Source organism: Fundulus heteroclitus, chromosome 12 (genome assembly GCF_011125445.2).
Source record: "Fundulus heteroclitus isolate FHET01 chromosome 12, MU-UCD_Fhet_4.1, whole genome shotgun sequence".
NCBI lineage: Eukaryota > Metazoa > Chordata > Actinopteri > Cyprinodontiformes > Fundulidae > Fundulus > Fundulus heteroclitus.
Genome location: NC_046372.1, coordinates 15825731 through 15845275, shown reverse-complemented (window position 1 = coordinate 15845275; position 19545 = coordinate 15825731). Strand labels below are relative to the sequence as shown.

General features: G+C 39.0%; 1 protein-coding gene across 2 annotated transcripts; it reads left to right on the top strand.

The window, feature by feature from the left end:
• The first annotated feature begins 3776 nt into the window (after nt 1-3776).
• Nucleotides 3777-19190, top strand: LOC105937252 (UDP-glucuronosyltransferase 2A2). 2 transcript variants are annotated; one of them, XM_036144057.1, is made up of 7 exons: nt 3793-4683; nt 13239-13866; nt 13956-14104; nt 14245-14376; nt 14677-14764; nt 16105-16324; nt 18908-19190. In XM_036144057.1, the coding sequence occupies exons 1-7, from the start codon at nt 3973-3975 to the stop codon at nt 19188-19190; spliced, it is 2211 nt and encodes a 736-aa protein (XP_035999950.1). In that variant the 5' UTR covers nt 3793-3972. The 2 variants fall into 2 exon arrangements, with proteins under 2 accessions (XP_035999949.1, XP_035999950.1); XM_036144056.1 differs by lacking the exons at nt 13239-13866; nt 13956-14104; nt 14245-14376; ... (1 more) ...; nt 16105-16324; nt 18908-19190 and adding exons at nt 4802-4950; nt 5068-5199; nt 5538-5625; nt 8191-8410; nt 8629-10074 and having other exon boundaries at nt 3777-4690.
• Nucleotides 19191-19545: the final 355 nt, after the last annotated feature.

The window sequence follows — 19545 nt, the reverse complement described above, 5'->3', positions numbered from 1 at the left end:
TCCTCTTCATGTTGGATGTTTTTTTTTTTCTTCTTCTTGTGAACAGCAATCTTCAAGTCTAACCAGATTCTCAATAGGATTGACCTCTGGACGTTGACTAGGCCATTCCATCACATTTAAATGTTTCTGCTTAAACCAATCAACTGTTGCTTTAGCAGTATGCTTGATCAATTGATCAGGACATAGCTCCCTAATAAAGTGGCCAGTGAGTGTGTCTTTTTTGTTCAGAAATGTTTCAGAAAGGAAAGACTGAAATGAAAGCCGTCCAGAGGTTTTCATGCAACATCCTTTTCTCTGACCTTACAAATGCACAGAAATGGTCAATGTTTCACATAAACGCTCTCCTAAACCTTGTTGGAAGACCTTTCAGAAGTGTTGAAACTGTGTTTGATGCAATAGTATGAAGGTAATTTTGTTTTAAAACTATTTGTGCATTGTAAGTGTCAATTTGAAGTTGTAGAGAGGGTTACATTATAAGTTTTGTATTTGTAAAATAAAATAAAAAAGTTTTACAAGAACAAATACCCGAAATGGAAAATTAAATTCAAATAATTTTTTAAATTTTAAATTTCCCTTTTTGACAATGAAAAAGAGAAACACTTTGTATTTTGATTTTCTTTTTTGTATTTTAAAATAAAAGTCAAATCACCATTTGTCTTTGGTTTTTAATTCCTGTTTCTGAAACGAAAATCCCATGGCCAAAAGATACACAGACCTTGAAACATGATAAAATACAATATATATTAATGGCTGCTTCCTTCGAAGGTCTACGTGGGCTGAGTTCTTGGAAGGCAACATGGCAGTAGGCCATATATGTGTTTCCGGTTGGTGCAGACTGACCGAACAAGCAGTGCCCCCTGCTTTACGATCAAGGGTACTACTCACAAGTAACAGATCATTTTTACCGGTGAGATATTTGTGTCAAAAGTCAAAATAAAGGCGTAACATGTAAAGTTGAATTTGTGACTCACAGCAGCAGATTTGTGCAGTTGCATTCATTGATTTGTATTTGTGTTAAGGAAAAAAATATAAAGAAAATTATTTTAATACACGTGTTGGAATTTGTTTTGCACCATTTGTTTTAGATCAACTGTAGCAAAACTGAATGGAAGACATTTTTGATGTGCAACTCACAGAACACAATTTGTGTACTTGTACTCAAGAATTTGAAGAGGTGTAACTTTTTTTGTAATTGTGACAGATTAAAAAAAAAATCTACAATTACAAAACACCAACGCTACAATGAAGAAATACATTTGCGACAATAGTTCTGGATCATTTGGAGCAAAACTGAGAATGTAAGAGGTTTTTGATGTTTTGAACATGTAGAACAGAATTTGTGTACTTTAAATTTGAACAGGTGTAAAAAAAATATTACTTGCAATTTTTTTTTTATTCTACAAATACAAAACTTATAATGTAACTTTCTCTACAACTTCAAATTCACACTTACAATGCACAAATAGTTTTGAAACAAAATTACCTTCATAAATAGCTGTCAGTCAGATTCACGTTCACCTTCAAAATTTGAAACATGTACTGTAATTATTCTACTGAATAACAACAGGCTCACATTCAAGGCTTATGATATCACATCGATACTTAAAGTTAAATCTAATTATGGATTATTCAGAAAGATTCCTACTGTCTAAACTTGAAAAATAAGCGCTTTAATATATTTTTATTTAAACCTTTATTTTACCAGAAAATAAAACCAATAGAATAAAATCCCACTGAGGTTAAAAACCTCTATTTCAAGGGACTCCTGGCCAATTAAGTTAGCAGCAGTACAAATAAGTTGCAAAGCTACACACAGAAAAAAAAACATAAGAATCATTGGAATATTACATACATTTACAAGATAAAAGTGAGATAAATGTGTGGAAAAAATGGATTTAAGCTGAAATAGCGTCAGTATCCATTTCTAAACCCACAAATATATAAACTGTCTTAATTTTTCAGTCATTCTGCAGCATATGTCGTGCAAAAGGTGCAGAATAAACAAAATCCTTTTTATCCATTAGAGTACGGGTAAAATGGAACTGAAAGCAACAGAAAATCACCGAAACGGAAAGAGTAAGAATCAGCGCTTGTCTGTGCAATTAGGTTACAAGTGTACGAAAGCAGTAGTGCAAGTATTTACTTATAAATAAAAACAAGCCAATGGCTTTTTCTTCTATAGTGGCCACAGCTGACCATATATAAATTACAGCTTTGTCCTTTTTAGATAGTTACTGTTAACTTTGCACAGAGCTCTCAGCTCTCACGCATTGACCATGTGACATAAGCATTTCACTGACTTCACACGCTCACACGCAGCACATGCCATTTCTCACGCATAAAAATAACAAAGCCCATCTGGACTGCGGATGATCCGTTCACAGCTCTGTCCATCCAGAGCTCAGTCTAAACCCCACCTTCTGCTGAGCTGGTTCAGCTTCTTTCACAGCTTGTGGCCATCAGTAATTCCTGCTGCAGTTCGTGTTTACAGAGGAGCAGTAAGAGCGATCAGTTATGAATAATATTGGTCTTAACCAGTGGTGAAAGTAAGCTGGTGCCATCCGGTACTGCGTACAAAGGAAGGAAGAGGGTAGAGCGGCTCCCAGATAAAGCCTTCATTCAGAACCAGTCAAGGCTGCACGCTGGATCAGAAAACAGTTCTGCTAACCAGATACAGTCTAAAAAGCCACTTAGTCATTCATTATTAATGCTGCTATTTCCTAACTACATGCGCCGTGTTTCTGTGCTCAACGCGCTTACGGCCTTCGGGTTGCGTAATTACGCACCAGAGCGCCTTGTGCCATAGAGGAGATTTGTCTGGTCAGCGTGGAGACTAAGATGAGAAACCCGTCGCTGCGAAAGGTGACGATAAAGGTTATAAAGTGTACCAGACTAAAGGTGCGTGGAGCTGAAAAGAGGGAAAACATCAGCAGCTGGATCATGCGTAAAGACGCAGCGTGAACCCCCGTGTGCTTCAAGTGTCACAGCTGAGAGGAAAATGTCGGACCATATGGCTTGATGAAACTCAGCCTGATTCACCAATGTGGTTATAGACCTACATTGATTCAACCCTCCGGACCGCTAAGGTCGTCTGGCTGCAGCCTACTTTGCATACCTAGAACCAGAACCAGAACCAGAACCAAACATGGTGAAGCAGCATTTAGTTCCTATGCCCCACTTATCTGGAACAAACTTCCAGAAGACTGTAAAGGTGCTGAAACCCTGAGTTCTTTTAAATCAAGATTAAAAACACGTTTGTGTAGGATTGCCTTCGACTGTCCTACTTAAACTGTTTTACTGAAACATAATTAATTCAACTTTGTTGTCCAACTGTTTTTGATATTTGCTTTTAGTTTATATTCTCCCATGTTTTGTGTCCACATTTTTTCCATCTTGCTTTTATTCTGTTTTATTTTCCTAGATTTTAATCATGTAAATCACTTTGCATTGTCTTTGTACTGAAATGTGCTATACAAATAAATTTGCCTTGCCTTGATAAACAAACCCATAGACTAATATGTAACAATACGGTCAATAAAACTACTTTATTTTATTCAGTATTATTTAAACTGTTGTATGTTTTTTTTTTTTTTTTCAGTTTAACCGACTAACTGAACGATAATGTTACAACGCTTCTATTTTTTTTTTTTTTTTTTTACTTTTTTTAACAAAAGTAATACATGTCTTCCATGTCTGGTCGGATAAAAATGAGACGGAGTTGACTGGACCCGCTCTTCCAGGGTCCGCCCCCTAAAATTAACATAATCTCTGTCTTCAGCTAAAAGTTGAGAGGCCTGGCCTTTACAGCTACTACCTTAACTTTATAACAGCTTTCCAGGAGCGAGCCTGTTATCTTGTGTTGTTCAGTGCAAAGAGCAGCGAGTCAGAGTTCACTCAGAGTTAATCAGTGTCAGTTTACAATGCAGCTGTGAAAAATACCACAGCCGCGTTTCCTGCAGACGCAGAGCCACCATGGAGCTGCGTCTCTCCATCTGCGTCCTGCTGCTGCTCTGTGCGCCAAGGAGCTCCGATGGAGGAAAGATCTTGGTGTGGTACACTGAGGCCAGCCACTGGATCAACATGAAGCCGGTCCTGGAGACGCTGGTGGACAGAGGACACCAGGTGACGGTCCTGGTCCCCAGCGCGTCCATGTTCATGAACAGCAGCGAGCCGTCTCGCTTCCAGTACGAACCGTTCGACGTCTCCGTCTCCCGGAGCGACATGGAAGCGTTCCTCCGGGACTTTCTTCACTTCGCCATTTACGAGATGGATTTCATGAACTACTTTCAGATTTACCAAAGATTTATAGAACTGTTACAGAACAACATGAAGGTTTCGCTCCACATGTTGGATGGAGTTGTGAGATCTGAAACGGTGATGAAAAAACTGAGAGGGGGGAAATACGACCTGCTTTTTGCGGATCCCGTCTACCCTGGCAGTGACCTGGCAGCAGACATTTTGGGGATCCCTCTCGTTTACTCACTGCGTTTTTCCCTGGCTAATAACTGGGAGAGGCTGTGCGGTCAGCTGCCTGCTCCACCTTCCTTTGTCCCCGGCGCTATGAGCAAACTCACAGACAAGATGGACTTCTCAGAGAGACTGTGGAATGTCCTCTTCTACGCACTACAGGACATCGTAATAGAAAGGTTTATGTGGAAAGAGCTCGACAAATATTACTCTGATGTCAGAGGTAAGCAAATTACAGAGAAACCCAGAAGAGAAATAAACTTTATCACAGATTATCAAATAAAGCCTTGAAGGTAATTTAGAATGAACGTGTATTACTTGTCCACTGTGACAGGAACGCCCACCAGTGCCTGTCAGATGATGGGCAATGGTGACTTCTGGTTGATGAGGACCTACTGGGATTTTGATTTTCCTCGTCCGTTCCTCCCCAACTTTAAATTTGTTGGAGGGATCCACTGCAGACCAGCTAAGCCTTTACCAAAGGTAGGTTTATACTCCACCTATTTAAAAGTCATTATATCACCACAATATTCCTGATGTTAAAAAGATTGATCAGCCCACAGCAGTCTCCCTGATTGCTGAAGTATTACTGTTTTGCAGGAGATGGAAACATTTGTCCAAAGCTCTGGAGATGCTGGGATCGTGGTCTTCTCTTTAGGATCTATGGTCAAGAACCTGACCATAGAGAAAGCAAACACGATAGCTTCAGCCCTCGCTCAGATTCCACAAAAGGTAAAAAAAATTACGTCTTAAACTTCAGCCAAGATCAACTTCCATACAGCTGAATTACGTTTTTAAGAAGTATAACCGGGGTGTACTTGTGGTATATAACATATACCTGTGGGTGAGGCACATTAGTTGCCTAATGATCTATGTAAGGCAAGTCTGGATGGATGAATGTGGCTCTAGTTTAAAGCACTTTGATTGGTCAGTATGACTAGAAAAGTGGTAAATAAGTTTGGCATGTTTACCATTTAATCTGTACATGAAAATGCAGAGTTTAGTCCACCAAGTTTTACCTGTATCCGTCTGATTTCCTCACTTTACAAAACCATTTTAACTATTTGTAGGTGCTGTGGAGATACTGTGGAGAAAAACCCCAAACTCTTGGTTCTAATACAAGAGTCTATGACTGGATTCCACAAAATGACCTGCTAGGTGCGTAAACATCACTGTCCTTTTCGTTTGGCTAAAAACAATATAGCATGCGTAACACTTAAGATAAGATAAGATAAGCTTTATTGATCTCACATTGGAGAAATTCACTTGTCACACATCGGCACAAAAGAAGGTGCCAAAAGGAGGAAAAGGTGCATAAGGTATAGACAGTGGGTCCACACATATATATACAGTGTATCAAAGAAAAAATAAAATAAAAAATTAAAATACAAAGGAAATAAAGCAGAGATTTGAGATGACTATGTACATTCAGGGTGGCTTATATACAAATACAAATACTGCATTAAGGTGGTACCAGGTATGGAACAACAGTGAGGTAGTGAGATAACTATACAGCTGGAGTCACTTATTTAACAGGATTATTGCACAGGGTATTGCACAGGGTATTAGATAGTAATTGCACTCTAGTTATTGCACGGTTATTACAGTTATAGTGCATGCATTGTATAATCTGATAGCAGCAGGGATAAATGACCAGAGTGCAGCCCAGGACAGAATTAATACTTGCATATTTAGATATCAGATGGTTAATACTGCTTAATACTTTTCCAGATGATCTCTCAGACAAGTTTTACTACCTTTACGACCAACTGTGTTTTTCCTGGAGAGTACGACATAGCACTCAAAACAACAAGTCAAGAAAACTAAAATTACTCTCTAATGCTCACCTAATCTAACACTAATATTGGTTTGTAATCCAATTTTACAGCAAAGGCAGCATAACCTTGCCTGCAGGATGAATTCTATTGGTATTTGTGCATTCAAAAACATGTGATAATGTGCAGAAAGTAGAGCGCTACACATAGTAGAGCCATAAAAACACACTAGATAAACTACAATAGATTTTTCTCATACAATATAAACGTACAGATATTCAGTAACGGAAAAAAACTGAAATTACCAAAAGGAATTATTTTAATCATTCTTAAAAGCTATGGAAAATAGGTAAGGCATCAAGAAAACCAAAGAGGTGGCCATTTTGTTGTCAAAAAGCAACTAGTTAGCAGTTAGTTTCAGCCTCATCTTTGGAGTCAGTAAGAGCTGCTGATCAGCAGTACTTAAGGATTGTCAAGGAGTGAATGGCTGCAACATGTCAGAGAGATAAAAAAAATATCTGGTCAGGGAATATACTCAAAGAAGAATTTGAAAAACAAATTGAGAAACATACAGGAAGCCAGTGAAGCATGGCAATAACAGGTGTTACTTGCTGTGAGACACAATTCATTGCAGTAAATCCATCTAAAATTCCAATGAAGCTGATCTTATTTTTGCAAGATTTCTCAGGTAAAAGCAACAGGATTTTATTCTATTATTCGTTTATCCAGCTTCAACTCGGAGTGAACTCGGTTTGACACGTCGGGCTTAACTAAAAGTGACTCGTTAAGCAAGTAACCGCGTTAAGAGCAGCTGAGCTGTTACACTGTTCAAATCTAATTGCAACACTTATTTTCGTTTCAACTCGAGAAATGTGACGGCAACCTTTTTTTAATTTCCATAAGGTACCTTGAAATGTCCTCCAGTTTGGTAGCACTGTTGTATGTGTGTGCACACCTGGCATTCATGTGCATAAAAATCAAGAGATGTGATATTTACACATTATGAAGCCTAAGGGGAGTACATAAAGAGTAAAAAGAAGAGTACCTAGAACAGAACCCTGTGGTACCCTACGAGGTGCACCAATAACGTCAAGACTCTTAGAAAAGCTTCTCTCAGTAGGACTCAAACCAGCTCAGGGTAGAGCCCTACACTACAAAAACGCAACTAAAAATAAGTAAAATTTTCTTAAAATGAGTGCATCTGTCCTTGATTTGAGCAGGTAAATAAGATTATCTGCCAATGGAATAAGATTTTTGCACTTAAAATAGGAACAATCCATCTCCATCATCTTATTTCAAGTGCAGGATGTCTAATTATGTTATTTTAGGGGTCAAAATACTCATTCCATTGGCAGATGATCTTATTTTCCTGCTCAAATCATGGACAAAAACACTAATTTTAAGAACATTTTACTTATTTTTAGGTCAATTTTTTGCAGTGTATGCCAACATAGTGATCAAATCGAGATCATTTATTTCATGGTGAATTGGGTCAAAGGCTGGAGTCAAATCTAAAAGCATAGAAAGCATACCCAAACTCTTTGGCCATGTAGGACATCATTGAAACATTAAAAGTTCTGATCCTGAGCTTTGGCAGGCTTTAAAACCCACCCTGAAAGGCCTCTGTATTTCCTTTTTAGTTAAAAAGCCACCAGTTGTGTTAAAAAGTCTTTTCTAAGGTTTTTGATCAGAAAGAAAGCTTAGAGAAAAATCTAAAAATCAGACAAAGTTCATCCATAACAGGTTTTTTTGATGAGTAGTTTTAACTTTGCATGCTTATAATTTTAAGCCACACATTTTTGTCTGTTTAGATTTGTCACTTCAATGCGTAGACATAGCTTGACAGAACTGTTTTTTTTTTATAGACCATGGTATTAAAACTGAGTTTCTCCAGCATCATTACTGTGAAAAGTAACTAGTTATGTTTAATAACCTTGGTCCCTATCAGGTCACCCTAAAACTAAAGCTTTCATCACTCACGGGGGAACAAACGGGATCTATGAGGCCATCTACCACGGCGTTCCCATGGTGGGGATCCCCATGTTTGGTGACCAGCCAGACAACATGGTGCACATGGAGGCCAAAGGAGTGGCGCTTACTGTTAACCTTAAGTTTTTGACAACCGAGAGCCTCAGAGACGCTGTCAACACCGTCATCAATGACAAATCGTAAGCTCTTTATTTTATGTTTTCACCTATAACAAATACTGTTTTGAGGGCATTTACAGTGATCAAATGCTTTTAATGTATTTTTGAAATACAAGAGATCGACTACAGCATGATGTAAAACTTGACATTTTGATAGCATTTGCTAATGCACTAATTTCTACAAAAATGTTTATGCCACGCAATGGGTTCCCCTCATTTTGCATAATATCCATCCACAGCTACAAAGAAAACATGATGCGACTGTCCAGAATCCACCACGACAGGCCCATGAGTCCTCGGGACGAGGCAGTAAACTGGATCGAGTTCACCATGAGGAACAAAGGAGCAAAGCACCTGAGGGTCCAGGCCCACGAGCTCACCTGGTACCAGTATCACAGCCTGGATGTCCTAACCTTCCTCTTCACGTTAAACCTGCTCCTCATCTTCGTCCTCTTCAAAACCTGCAGCTTCTGTTTCCGGAGATGCAGCAGCAGAAAAACGACAAAGAGAAAAGCTGAATAACAGACTGACATGAGATTTAGTTTTTAGAGACACACTAGCTGAGCCAAAGGACATATTATAACGTAATCTCACACCAGGATGTGTCGCTCCTTTAAAGTTGTTTATCAATATGTCTATTTCTGTGCGGCTTTGTCTTTGCTGCAGCAGAAAAATGACCAAGAGAAAAGCAGAATAACAAAACGTGAGATCTCCTGATCTGGTGCTTTTCAAACTAAATACAAATTTACAGTATGTTGGTGATGCCTGTAGCAGTTTGCCATTTAAGAGTTGAAATACTTTTGTTTACAAAAAAGAAATAAGAAAAAAAGTGATTTTTACATGTATTTTCTTATATGCAGCTTCGTATGGCATTTGATCAGATCTAAACATCTTTCCAGCTAATTTAAAATATTTCATATTGGTGTAATACCACCAGCATCAACAGTTCTCCTCTGACCTGTGGGGACTTCAATTTCAATTTCTGGGTCCATTACTATTTTAATTTTACCTTCTTCCATTAGCTGGTATTGTTCTGTTTTTTTTTTACATTTCTTCTTTATGCAGATGATATGCAACTGTGTTTCTTTAAAACCTCTCCTGCTGGATAGGCTGTCTGCTCTGAGATGTTTATTTCAGGTCAGTAACTGGATCTCTAGCAATTTTCTGGTTTTAAACTCAGGTAATATAGAGACTTTGATACTTGCTCCTAGCCACCTGCATGGTAAAATTAGTAATATATTTTCTTTTTGCCCAGCAACCAAATCCACAGCAAGAAATCTTGGAGTTACATTTGACGCTTCATGAGGCTTTGATCCATTTCTCATTCCTGTTTGTTTCAATTAAGAAGTCTAAAATTTAATCCATGGTCTCACGAGCATATCTTGAGCACATTATTCAAGCATTTGAGTCGTCCCGTCTAGACTGCAGTAATGCCTTTTTATAGGTCTGGACAGATCTTCAATTTCACACATCCAAGCTATCTAGAATGTAGCAGCCAGACTTCTTACTTAAACCAGTAACTTCTCTCTTACCACCTTGGCCTTATACTTTCTTTTTTTTTTTTTTTTACCTGCAGGGCTCTAAACGGCAGGCTCCTGAATAATTATGTCAACTTATAACTAAACACTGCTCCTTGTAACCTTTGCTCTCAAGTCCATGATACTTGAGAGCAAAAGGGGGGGGGGGGGGGGGGGGGGGTTGGGGGCTTTTGGTCTGTGGATCTGTTTACCCCTTTGCTTCGCTTTGCTGACTGTAGATTTCTGAAAACCAACTGAAAACTGTTTTGTCCCACCAGGGTTTTATTTCATGAGTATTTTGTATTATTTTTATCTGCATCTTAAATGTTATTTTCTTTTACAGTGCTTTGCGACTTTGTCTGTGAAAAGCGCGTTAAGAATAAACTTTGCTCACTTTCTAACAGGGCGTTAAGTTGCTATCTAAATGTGTTTTTATTAGTTTACTTTGCTTTTTTGTACTATTACAATCTTCAACTTAAAACTGAGCATTAAAAAGTACAATTTTAAAATGATCTGATATGCATTTGCTGAAATTACAGGCATATTTGAGGTTTGCTATGTGAGCAATACTGCTGTAATATTCATAGATTCAACATTTAATAAGTTCCAATAATATTGCTTAATTTTCTTTTTTATCTTATAAAAATTGGTCAAATAAATCTGAATTGTTGGGAAAAACATTGTGTTCTCAAATTGGATTTTTTTTACACTTAATTCTATTATCCTCACTTTCGGGCAAAATGTTATTCCAGTAAAGGGCTATAATATCTGCTATAGTATTCTATTCACTATAAGAGAAGGTACAAGATTTACCACGTTAAGTTTTAGATTTAAAAAAAATGGCTCAATGCCCTCATTCAGTCTAGGTCTCTTTCCTACACATGCAACCTTGTAAATAATAAACTTTTCTTAACTACCCTTTTAATAGTTTTGTCTTTGGAGCTCCAACTCTGCCCTTGCCCAAAGTTACAGATTAAGGTTCAAATGTTACCGTCTTGAACTGTGGGATTTAATGCCAAATTTCTCATTGAGTGGGGGAGTGAGTTTAAGAATTTATGTTACTAAATTTTTAAACTTTTAATATTTGTTGGCTTTTTAAAGCTGGTCGAGGGACAGGAGTTGAAAATTATCTTTGTAGCCAATACTGACACATTTACAGAAATGTTGTGTCCCTGTTAAATAAACCTTTTCAACATATCTGTGATTTCTATTTTTGCATGCATTTCTACATTTTCTATTATTTGAAAAAAATGGAATAAACTAGTGAATTTGCCTTCTAAGAATAACCCTGAAGGTCAAAATGATCGTGAATCAGTTGTGTGATCTCGTTCCTGATAAAGTTTGGAGGAGTAGGGGGCATTCACCTCCAGTTGCTCTTCATCTTTATCTCTAATCTAAAACCGTCAAAGTGAGAGAAAAAAACGTCTTTCTGTTGCAGATCAATGCTAAAGTTTTAATACCCATCGTTTTCCAAATAAGCAACAATAAACTTCAATGTATTTATTAGGATTTTATGTGATAAACCGGAACAAAGTAGAGCATAACTGGCAGGTGAAAGGAAAGAGATAAATGGTTGAATATCTTTTACGAGTACAAATCGGAAAATAGTTGCTTGCAAATTTGTATTCAGCCTCTCTGAGTCGTAAAAATGCAGAACCAGGTTGTGCTGAAATTACAGCTGCATGTCATTTTGGTAATCGCTCTACCACCTTTGGCTTAGTTTGCACATCTAAAAACTGATTTCTAACTGATTTTCTCCTGTGCAAAATAGCTTGAGCTCATTCAGACTGGATAGAAAACATCTGAGAATATTAATTTTCAAGACTTATCACAGATTTTCAGTAGCACAATGTGTCCTCTGACTTTGACTCGGCCATTCTAACTTGTAAATATGCTTTAATCTAAACCTCTTCATCTTAGCTGTGGCTGTAGGTTAAGGGTGACCCTCTGGTGTAAAGTATTTTCCAGCCTCTAACAGCATTTATTTCAGGATTGTACTACGTTTTATCTGTTCCCATCAATTCTGTAAAGCATCCCTACAGAATCATCATGCGTGATGCTAATGTTATCCATTATAAACCTCTGAGCCTTTGACAGAATAGCTGAGTTTACACAAAGACAAAACTATATACAGATTGACAATTTAGTAATACTGCGACTCTTAAAGGTGACTGTTAAGTGAATTTAATTAAGGGGCAAAAGAGTTTCTGGAGGGTAAATTAAGATGAATTTGAGTCTTTCAGATTTTTATTCAGAAGGAAATTTAAATCCAACATTCAACGTTTTATTGTCTGTTTTAGAGGCCGCTGGATAAAACTAATCTAAATTGGTATTGAGAAACACAAAGTGCTCACAGATAAGGCTTTGCAAGGTCTTAGGCGTAAAAATCAGAGGAGACATTTCCCCAGGAAACAGATTCCCGAAGGTCTGCAGCCCTGGACCTCCAGAACATTCAAAAAACTGGACTCATCTTATCCGGGTTATCATCTGAAATCTGGGCACATTCTACATCAACTGTCCACATAAAGTAAACTTCATAATTTTATTCTACTACTAAACATCTCAGTTTATCTTAAAAAAAAAAAAACATTTGCACAAGATATAAAATAAGAAGAAAACACAAAGCATAATGGGGATTGCATAAGCAGAAGACGAATTCAGCTAATCATTATAGAGTTCATATAGTTCAACTGTAGTGATCTTTCTGAAATAGATGTATGCTCATGAACTTGTGAGTAAAGATAATTTAAAAAAGTTGGCAGACAAATTGAGCCTTCAAAAACCTTCAAAATCCCTGAGAAATCATAAAAAAGGCTGGAGAAACTGACTGGATAACCAAGCTCAACAAGCCTCAACAACCGATCAGAATCACAATCGACTTTATTTGCTTTATTTGTTTATCTGTATAAACAAGGAATTTGACATTGGTTTCTAGTGCTCGTATCGTTAAAATAGAAGAAGCACAACAGAGAACTGCAGTGTAATCAATAAACATGTTAATCTTGCCCTGACCTCCACAATAAATAATTCAGATTTTTTTATTTTTTAATGAATTGCCCCGTTTGCACCTTTGCAGCCATAACCCTTTACCTCTTTAACGTTTTTCCTGGGGTGAGTCTGTTATCTTAACATAACATGCAGTACAAAGAGGAACAAGTCAGAGTTCATTTAGTTAATCAGTATCTGTACAGAGCTCCCGTTTAAAAGACAGGAGCCGGTTCACCTGCAGACGCAGAGCCACCATGGAGCTGCGTCTCTCCGTCTGCGTCCTGCTGCTGCTCTGTGCGCCAAGGAGCTCCGATGGAGGAAAGATCTTGGTGTGGTACACTGAGGCCAGCCACTGGATCAACATGAAGCCGGTCCTGGAGACGCTGGTGGACAGAGGACACCAGGTGACGGTCCTGGTCCCCAGCACATCGCTGTTCATGAACAGCAGCGAGCCGTCTCGCTTCCAGTACGAACCGTTCGACGTCTCCGTCTCGAGGGACGTTCTAGAGAGCTTTGTTGAGGAGTTCCTGCACTTCAACATGTATGAGATGGATTCAATGAACCCTGTGCAGATCTACGTCAGATTTATTGAGTTGATGACGCGCAACATGAAGATAAGTTTCAAGTTTTTGGATGGAGTTGTAAAATCAGAACGCATCATGAAGAAGCTGAAGGAGGGAAACTACGACCTGCTCTTTGCTGACCCGATCTACATCGGCAGTGACCTGACTGCGGACACATTGGGCATCCCCCTCGTCTACTCGCTGCGATTCTCAATAGCGAATAACTGGGAGAGGCTGTGCGGTCAGCTGCCTGCTCCACCTTCCTTTGTCCCCGGTTCTATGAGCAAACTCACAGACAAGATGGACTTCTCAGGGAGACTGTGGAACGTCATCTTCTACGCTCTGCAGGACCTTGTGCTGGAACACGTAATGTGGAAAGAGGCTGACAAATATTACTCCGACATCAGAGGTAGATCTTACAAAGAATGATGGAACACAAAGATATGACGATGATTTATATCCTTGGGTTTGAGCAACTCTTCTTGTCCCCTGTAACAGGAACGCCCACCAGTGCCTGTAAGATGATGGGTAACGCAGATATGTGGTTGCTGAGAACTTACTGGGATTTTGATTTTCCTCGTCCGTTCCTCCCCAACTTTAAATTTGTCGGAGGGCTCCACTGCAGACCAGCTAAGCCTTTACCAAAGGTAAGGTTTATATCCACCACTTTAAACATCTCTAGTAAACCACATAAATCCTGATGTACACAAAGTGACTCCACCAACACAATTCTGAATAAAAGTTGGCCAACTGGTTTAATGAAGCTGAAAATATTACTATTTTGCAGAAAATTGAAAAATTTGTCCAAAGCTCTGGAGATGCTGGGATCGTGGTCTTCTCTCTAGGATCCATGGTCAAGAACCTGACCACAGAGAAAGCAAACACGATAGCCTCAGCCCTCGCTCAGATTCCACAAAAGGTCAGAAGGATCTCTGGAATTTTACAAATTATCTATCTATCTATCTATATATATATATATAGAGAGAGTGAGAGGAATCTTGAGTGGTTTAAAACACAAACATATTTGACTAGTGATTTTTTTCTTCTTTGTATAGTGTATTAAAAATCTAGTTTCACCCATATGACTGCAGGTAATCTCCATATTGGAAGCGTGGTGAAACAGCATTGATCAAATAAATTACACATTTTCCATTTCAGCATTTGGATCCCGGACAAAATTGCCAATTTATTGAGCTAAAATGCTCTTTACTGTCTGCAGGTGTTGTGGAGATACAGTGGGAAAAAACCAGACACTCTGGGTTCCAACACTAAACTGTATGACTGGATACCCCAAAATGACCTGCTTGGTAAGTAAAGTTGGACACCCATGAAAATTTCACTTTGGCTTGGAGCAACTGCACGCAAAACGCACCTGAAATGTTGAAGTCTTTTGTTTTTTTCCACGTTGCACACAATGATATTAAAATAACAAATGCATTTTGATATATTGTCCAGCTCTATTTTTTGCTGTGCTTTGATTCTGGTAAATCTATGTAAAATAACAGTAACTTATGAATGTGAGGTATGAATTTTTAACAATTTCCTTGATTCAAAACCCTTACAGTAGCTTCATTACTCTTTTCAGACTTAGACGTTGTCAGTCATTTGCATATTTAAATTTGAGCGACATTTCGCTGCAAGGCTCTGAATAAAAACAGAAGACTAAAGAAAAAGTTATAAGTATGTGCAATATAAAAATAATATAAGTATAAAATATAAAAGAAAGAGAATTAAAATATTCTGCCATTTGTTACCAAAAAAAAAAAAACATTTTATATGTACAGAATGGTTGTGTTTAAGACAAAATGTTTAGAGCAAGTATTTGTAGCAGCAGGACTTATTGCAACATTGAACATGATGGAGCAGATATTAGTAACTACTCGTTGTCAACATGCAACTACATTCTAACTCTTTTTAAACAAACTATAAATGCTGCCCCATACATTTATTTATGTACCTGTATTATAACCCTTTAACTAAAATAATTTTCAATTGCAGTTGCATAATCAGAGAACAAAAAAGTCAAACCTTTAACCTGGGTACATTTGAAGAGTTTTTTTTTTTTTTTTTTTAAACTCCCTTTTATGAATAAATAAATATCAGGCGGCACAAATGGTTGCTCCTCTATCAATCCCTACAAAACAAACATACATGAAGTATATTTTAATTTAGATGCGACTTTGGTTGAAGTGGTCAGAGTTTTAATGATATTTCAATAAGTAAACCATGACTTCCTGATTTTATAGGATGTAAAATTGGGGAGTAAGACAGATGTGTTGGGTTTATAGGTGAAGAAAGTTTAACCAGAAAACATTTACTTGCCTAAATCTACCCATATCTAGAGTAAACTAAGTAATCTGCAGTTTAAACCAACATCTGCAACAAACAAGACTGGAAAAGGATCAATTTATCTTTGCAGCACAAACAGTGGCAAAGATCCCTAAAACTACCTCTCCAATAACTCTAGGAAGATGTTCTTGTGGTCACTGCATCACAATCAAATGCATAATAAGCCTTTTATCTGGAGAGGCAATAAATGTGGCAGGAACTGTCTCGTATCTATGATAAACCTGTAACAAAGAACCTTGTGGCTTGTTCTGTGTCAATATAAAATATAAAATGTGTGATCACTGTGTGTTCCTGTCAGGTCACCCTAAAACAAGAGCTTTTATCACTCATGGTGGTGCAAATGGAGTTTTTGAGGCCATCTACCACGGCGTTCCCATGGTGGGCATCCCCACGTTTGCTGACCAGCCTGACAACATGGTGCACATGGAGGCCAAAGGAGCTGCAGTCAATGTGGCCTTGAACTTCATGACAACCGAAGCCCTCAGAGATGCAATCAACACCGTCATCAACGACAAAACGTGAGTCATTTTAAACTGCACCAAGTTTGATAAAGGGAATTTAGGTTTGTCTATCCCTTGTGGGGTCGCGAGGGGTGCTGGTTCCTATCTCCAGCTGTCAATGGGCGAGAGGTGGGGTGCACCCCGGACAGGACGCCTCTATTGCAGGGAATGTAGATTTATTTTTATAGAAAATACAGATTTCATGGTTAAAAAGCATTTTACAAAAGCACAAAGTTTCTGTTTCGCTGCAGCAGGACTGGTAGGGCAGGAATTTTAACAACTTCTGAGGCCGACATTCATTCATAACTTTAGGAAGTCGAGAGCAGCTTTTAATTATATATATATATATATATATATATATATATATATATATATATATATATATATATATATATATATATATATATATATATATATATATATATATCAGCACCTTGACTTCAAAGGCAGGATACTCGTCGCAGTAATTTTTATCGCTTGGCAATGGGGACGGATTACGAGGTGCTGCCCCGATTCAAATGCGATACAATGGATTGTGATAAGTGTAAACCTCTTTGGCATTGCAAAGTCCTCCGTGTGCAGGACTGTACACAAATTTTGCACGGCCAGACGTTAAGTCCCTCACCCAAACAGTTCCTATACAAGCCATTTTGAAATTTTGCTGCACATACTGATGAAAGGCGAGAATCTGGTTGTAAGCTGCCGTCTGTCTTGCTAAGGCTATCTGCTATCACCTCCAGCTACTGCTGGCGCAAAGTTGTGACACGTGTCGATTGAAAGTGACGCCAAAGACAAATTGAATCCGCCTTGGTGGTTCTCACTGGAGTCACGTTTAGAAAGTTACGATTCGACCACATATGGAAGCGGCTCAAATGTGACTCAAATAGATTAGATTTGGGCCAGATCTGAGCGTGCCCGCTGATTGTAACACACCTGACCTGGTCAACTGACCTGCAAAAAAATCTGTTTTGGGACACATTTGCCTGCACTGGGAACGGGGCCAGACTGTCACATGATCTGTCAGTATAAACTCACCATTGCTCAAAGGCCCTAGAGCAGTGGTGTCCAAAGTCTGAGTCAGCTTTACACATTCTGTGTCCGCTCCATTATCTATCTCAAAATGTGGCATGCTGCAATCCGCACTGCACATGTTCAGGATCCGGTCATGCATTCAGACAGCCCGCCCTCTTATTTTGAAATCTACTCTACCCATGTCTGACTTCCTGTTTGGCTCATTTGGTTTAACGAGGGCTTGATTAGTAATCCTCTGCAGACAAACTGAGAAGGTAAGTCATTCACTCGGATCAGATGTGTAGGAGCAGGAACAGATCTAAAACAGCCAGGAAACCAGGCCTCGAGGACTGGAGTTGGACACGCCTGCCAGACGCCTGCAACGTCACTAAGCAAGAGGGATCACACCATGAAGGCCAAGAAGCTTTCCAACAAAGTCAGGGGCAAAGTTGTTGAGAAGTACAAGACAGGGAGGGGTTATAAAAAATATCCAGATCTTAGAAGCTCCCTGGATCACCAATATATTCAAATTGGAAAGCATAATAAACCCGCTAACAGAGGACTACCTACCAGACCTCACAGACCGGGCCAGGAGGGCATCAATCAGAGAGGCAGCAAAGAGACCAAAGGTAACCCTGAAGGCAGCAGAGCTCCACAGCAGAGACTAGAGGATCCGTCCATAGGACCATAATAAGCCGAACCCTCCATACAGTTGGGCTTTACAGAAGAGTGGCCAGAAAAACACTTTACTTAGTCTTAAAAATAAGAAAGCATGTGTTGAGTTTGCTAAAAGGTACATGGGTGACTCCCCTAATGAATGGAGGAAGGCGTTCTGGTCAGATGAGACTGGAATTTAACTTTTTGGGCCACCAAGGAAAACGTTATATGGCTCAAACTCAACACATCTCATCAGCCCAAGAACAGCATCCCCACAATGAAGCATGGTGGAGGCTGCATCATGCTGTGGGATGTTTTCAGCAGACTGGGCTGGGAAACTGGTCTGAGTCGAAGGAAAGAAAGCTGGTCCTAAATAGAGGGATATTCTTCAGCAGAACCAGTGATTAGAGACAGTGGTTGACCTTCCAGCAGGATAATAACCAAAGACATACTGCTTTAGCAACACTGAGTAGTTTAGGGGGAAAATTCAAATGCGTTTGATCGGCCCAGTCAAAGTCCAGTTGAGAATCTCTCAAGGATCGCTGTTAACAGGCGCAACCCATACAACATGAAGGAGCTGGAGCAGTTTCGTCTTGAGGAATGGACAAATATTCCAGTAGGCAGATGAGGCGAGCTCATCTGAGACTGATCCAAAGCAACTTGCAGCTGTAAATGCCTTAGGGGTGGTGGTGAACATCTATGAATGCTGAAGATTTCTGTTATGTTGTCCTAATTGATGTTTCCTTAATAAAAAAAATATATTCATAAGTTGTTGGCATGTCCTGTAAATGAAATGGTGCAAACTGTCAAATCATTTGTTTTAATTCCATGTTTTGAGGCAACAAAACATGAAAAATACCAAGGAGCATTTGCAAGGACCTCTAATACGTATATATTAAAAAGCGCTGACTTTTTTCCATTGTTCATCCACAGCTACAAAGAAAATGCAATGCGACTGTCCAGAATCCACCACGACAGGCCCATGAGCCCTCGGGACGAGGCAGTTTTCTGGATCGAGTTCACCATGAGGAACAAAGGAGCAAAGCACCTGAGGGTCCAGGCCCACCAGCTCAGCTGGTACCAGTATCACAGCCTGGACGTCCTAACCTTCCTCCTCACGTTAAACCTGCTCCTCATCTTCATCCTCTTCAAAACCTGCAGCTTCTGTTTCCGGAGATGCTGCGGCAGAAAAACGGCAAAGAGAAAAGCAGAATAAAACACTGAAGGGAGATTTAGTTGTTAGAGACACACTAGCTAAGCTAAAGGACATTATACCATAACCTCACACCAGGATGTGTTGCTCCTTTAAAGTTGTTTGTCAATATGTCTATATCTGTGTGGTTTTTTTGTCTTTCTTGAAATTACTTGTGACAGTTTCTTTCCATGGTTTTACCGCAAACTACGTTCAGGACGAGCACAAATATTCAGGAACATAACTGGGCGCAGTATATCGTGCACAAATACTGGATGCTGACAGGTGACCGTTCAAACCTCAAGCACACAGAAGATTTCTGTCTTTTTTGCGAAAAAAACCAACAAAACCTAGATTTAAAACGTGCCAGAAAACTGAC

Excerpts from the sequence above, each read along its gene's own strand:
- LOC105937252 (XM_036144057.1), top strand. The coding sequence starts at position 3,973 with ATGGAGCTGCGTCTCTCCATCTGCGTCCTGCTGCTGCTCTGTGCGCCA. Across the intron at positions 13,867-13,955 it reads ATATTACTCCGACATCAGAG|GAACGCCCACCAGTGCCTGT; the intron begins GTAGATCTTACA and ends CCCCTGTAACAG. Across the intron at positions 14,377-14,676 it reads TCGCTCAGATTCCACAAAAG|GTGTTGTGGAGATACAGTGG; the intron begins GTCAGAAGGATC and ends TACTGTCTGCAG.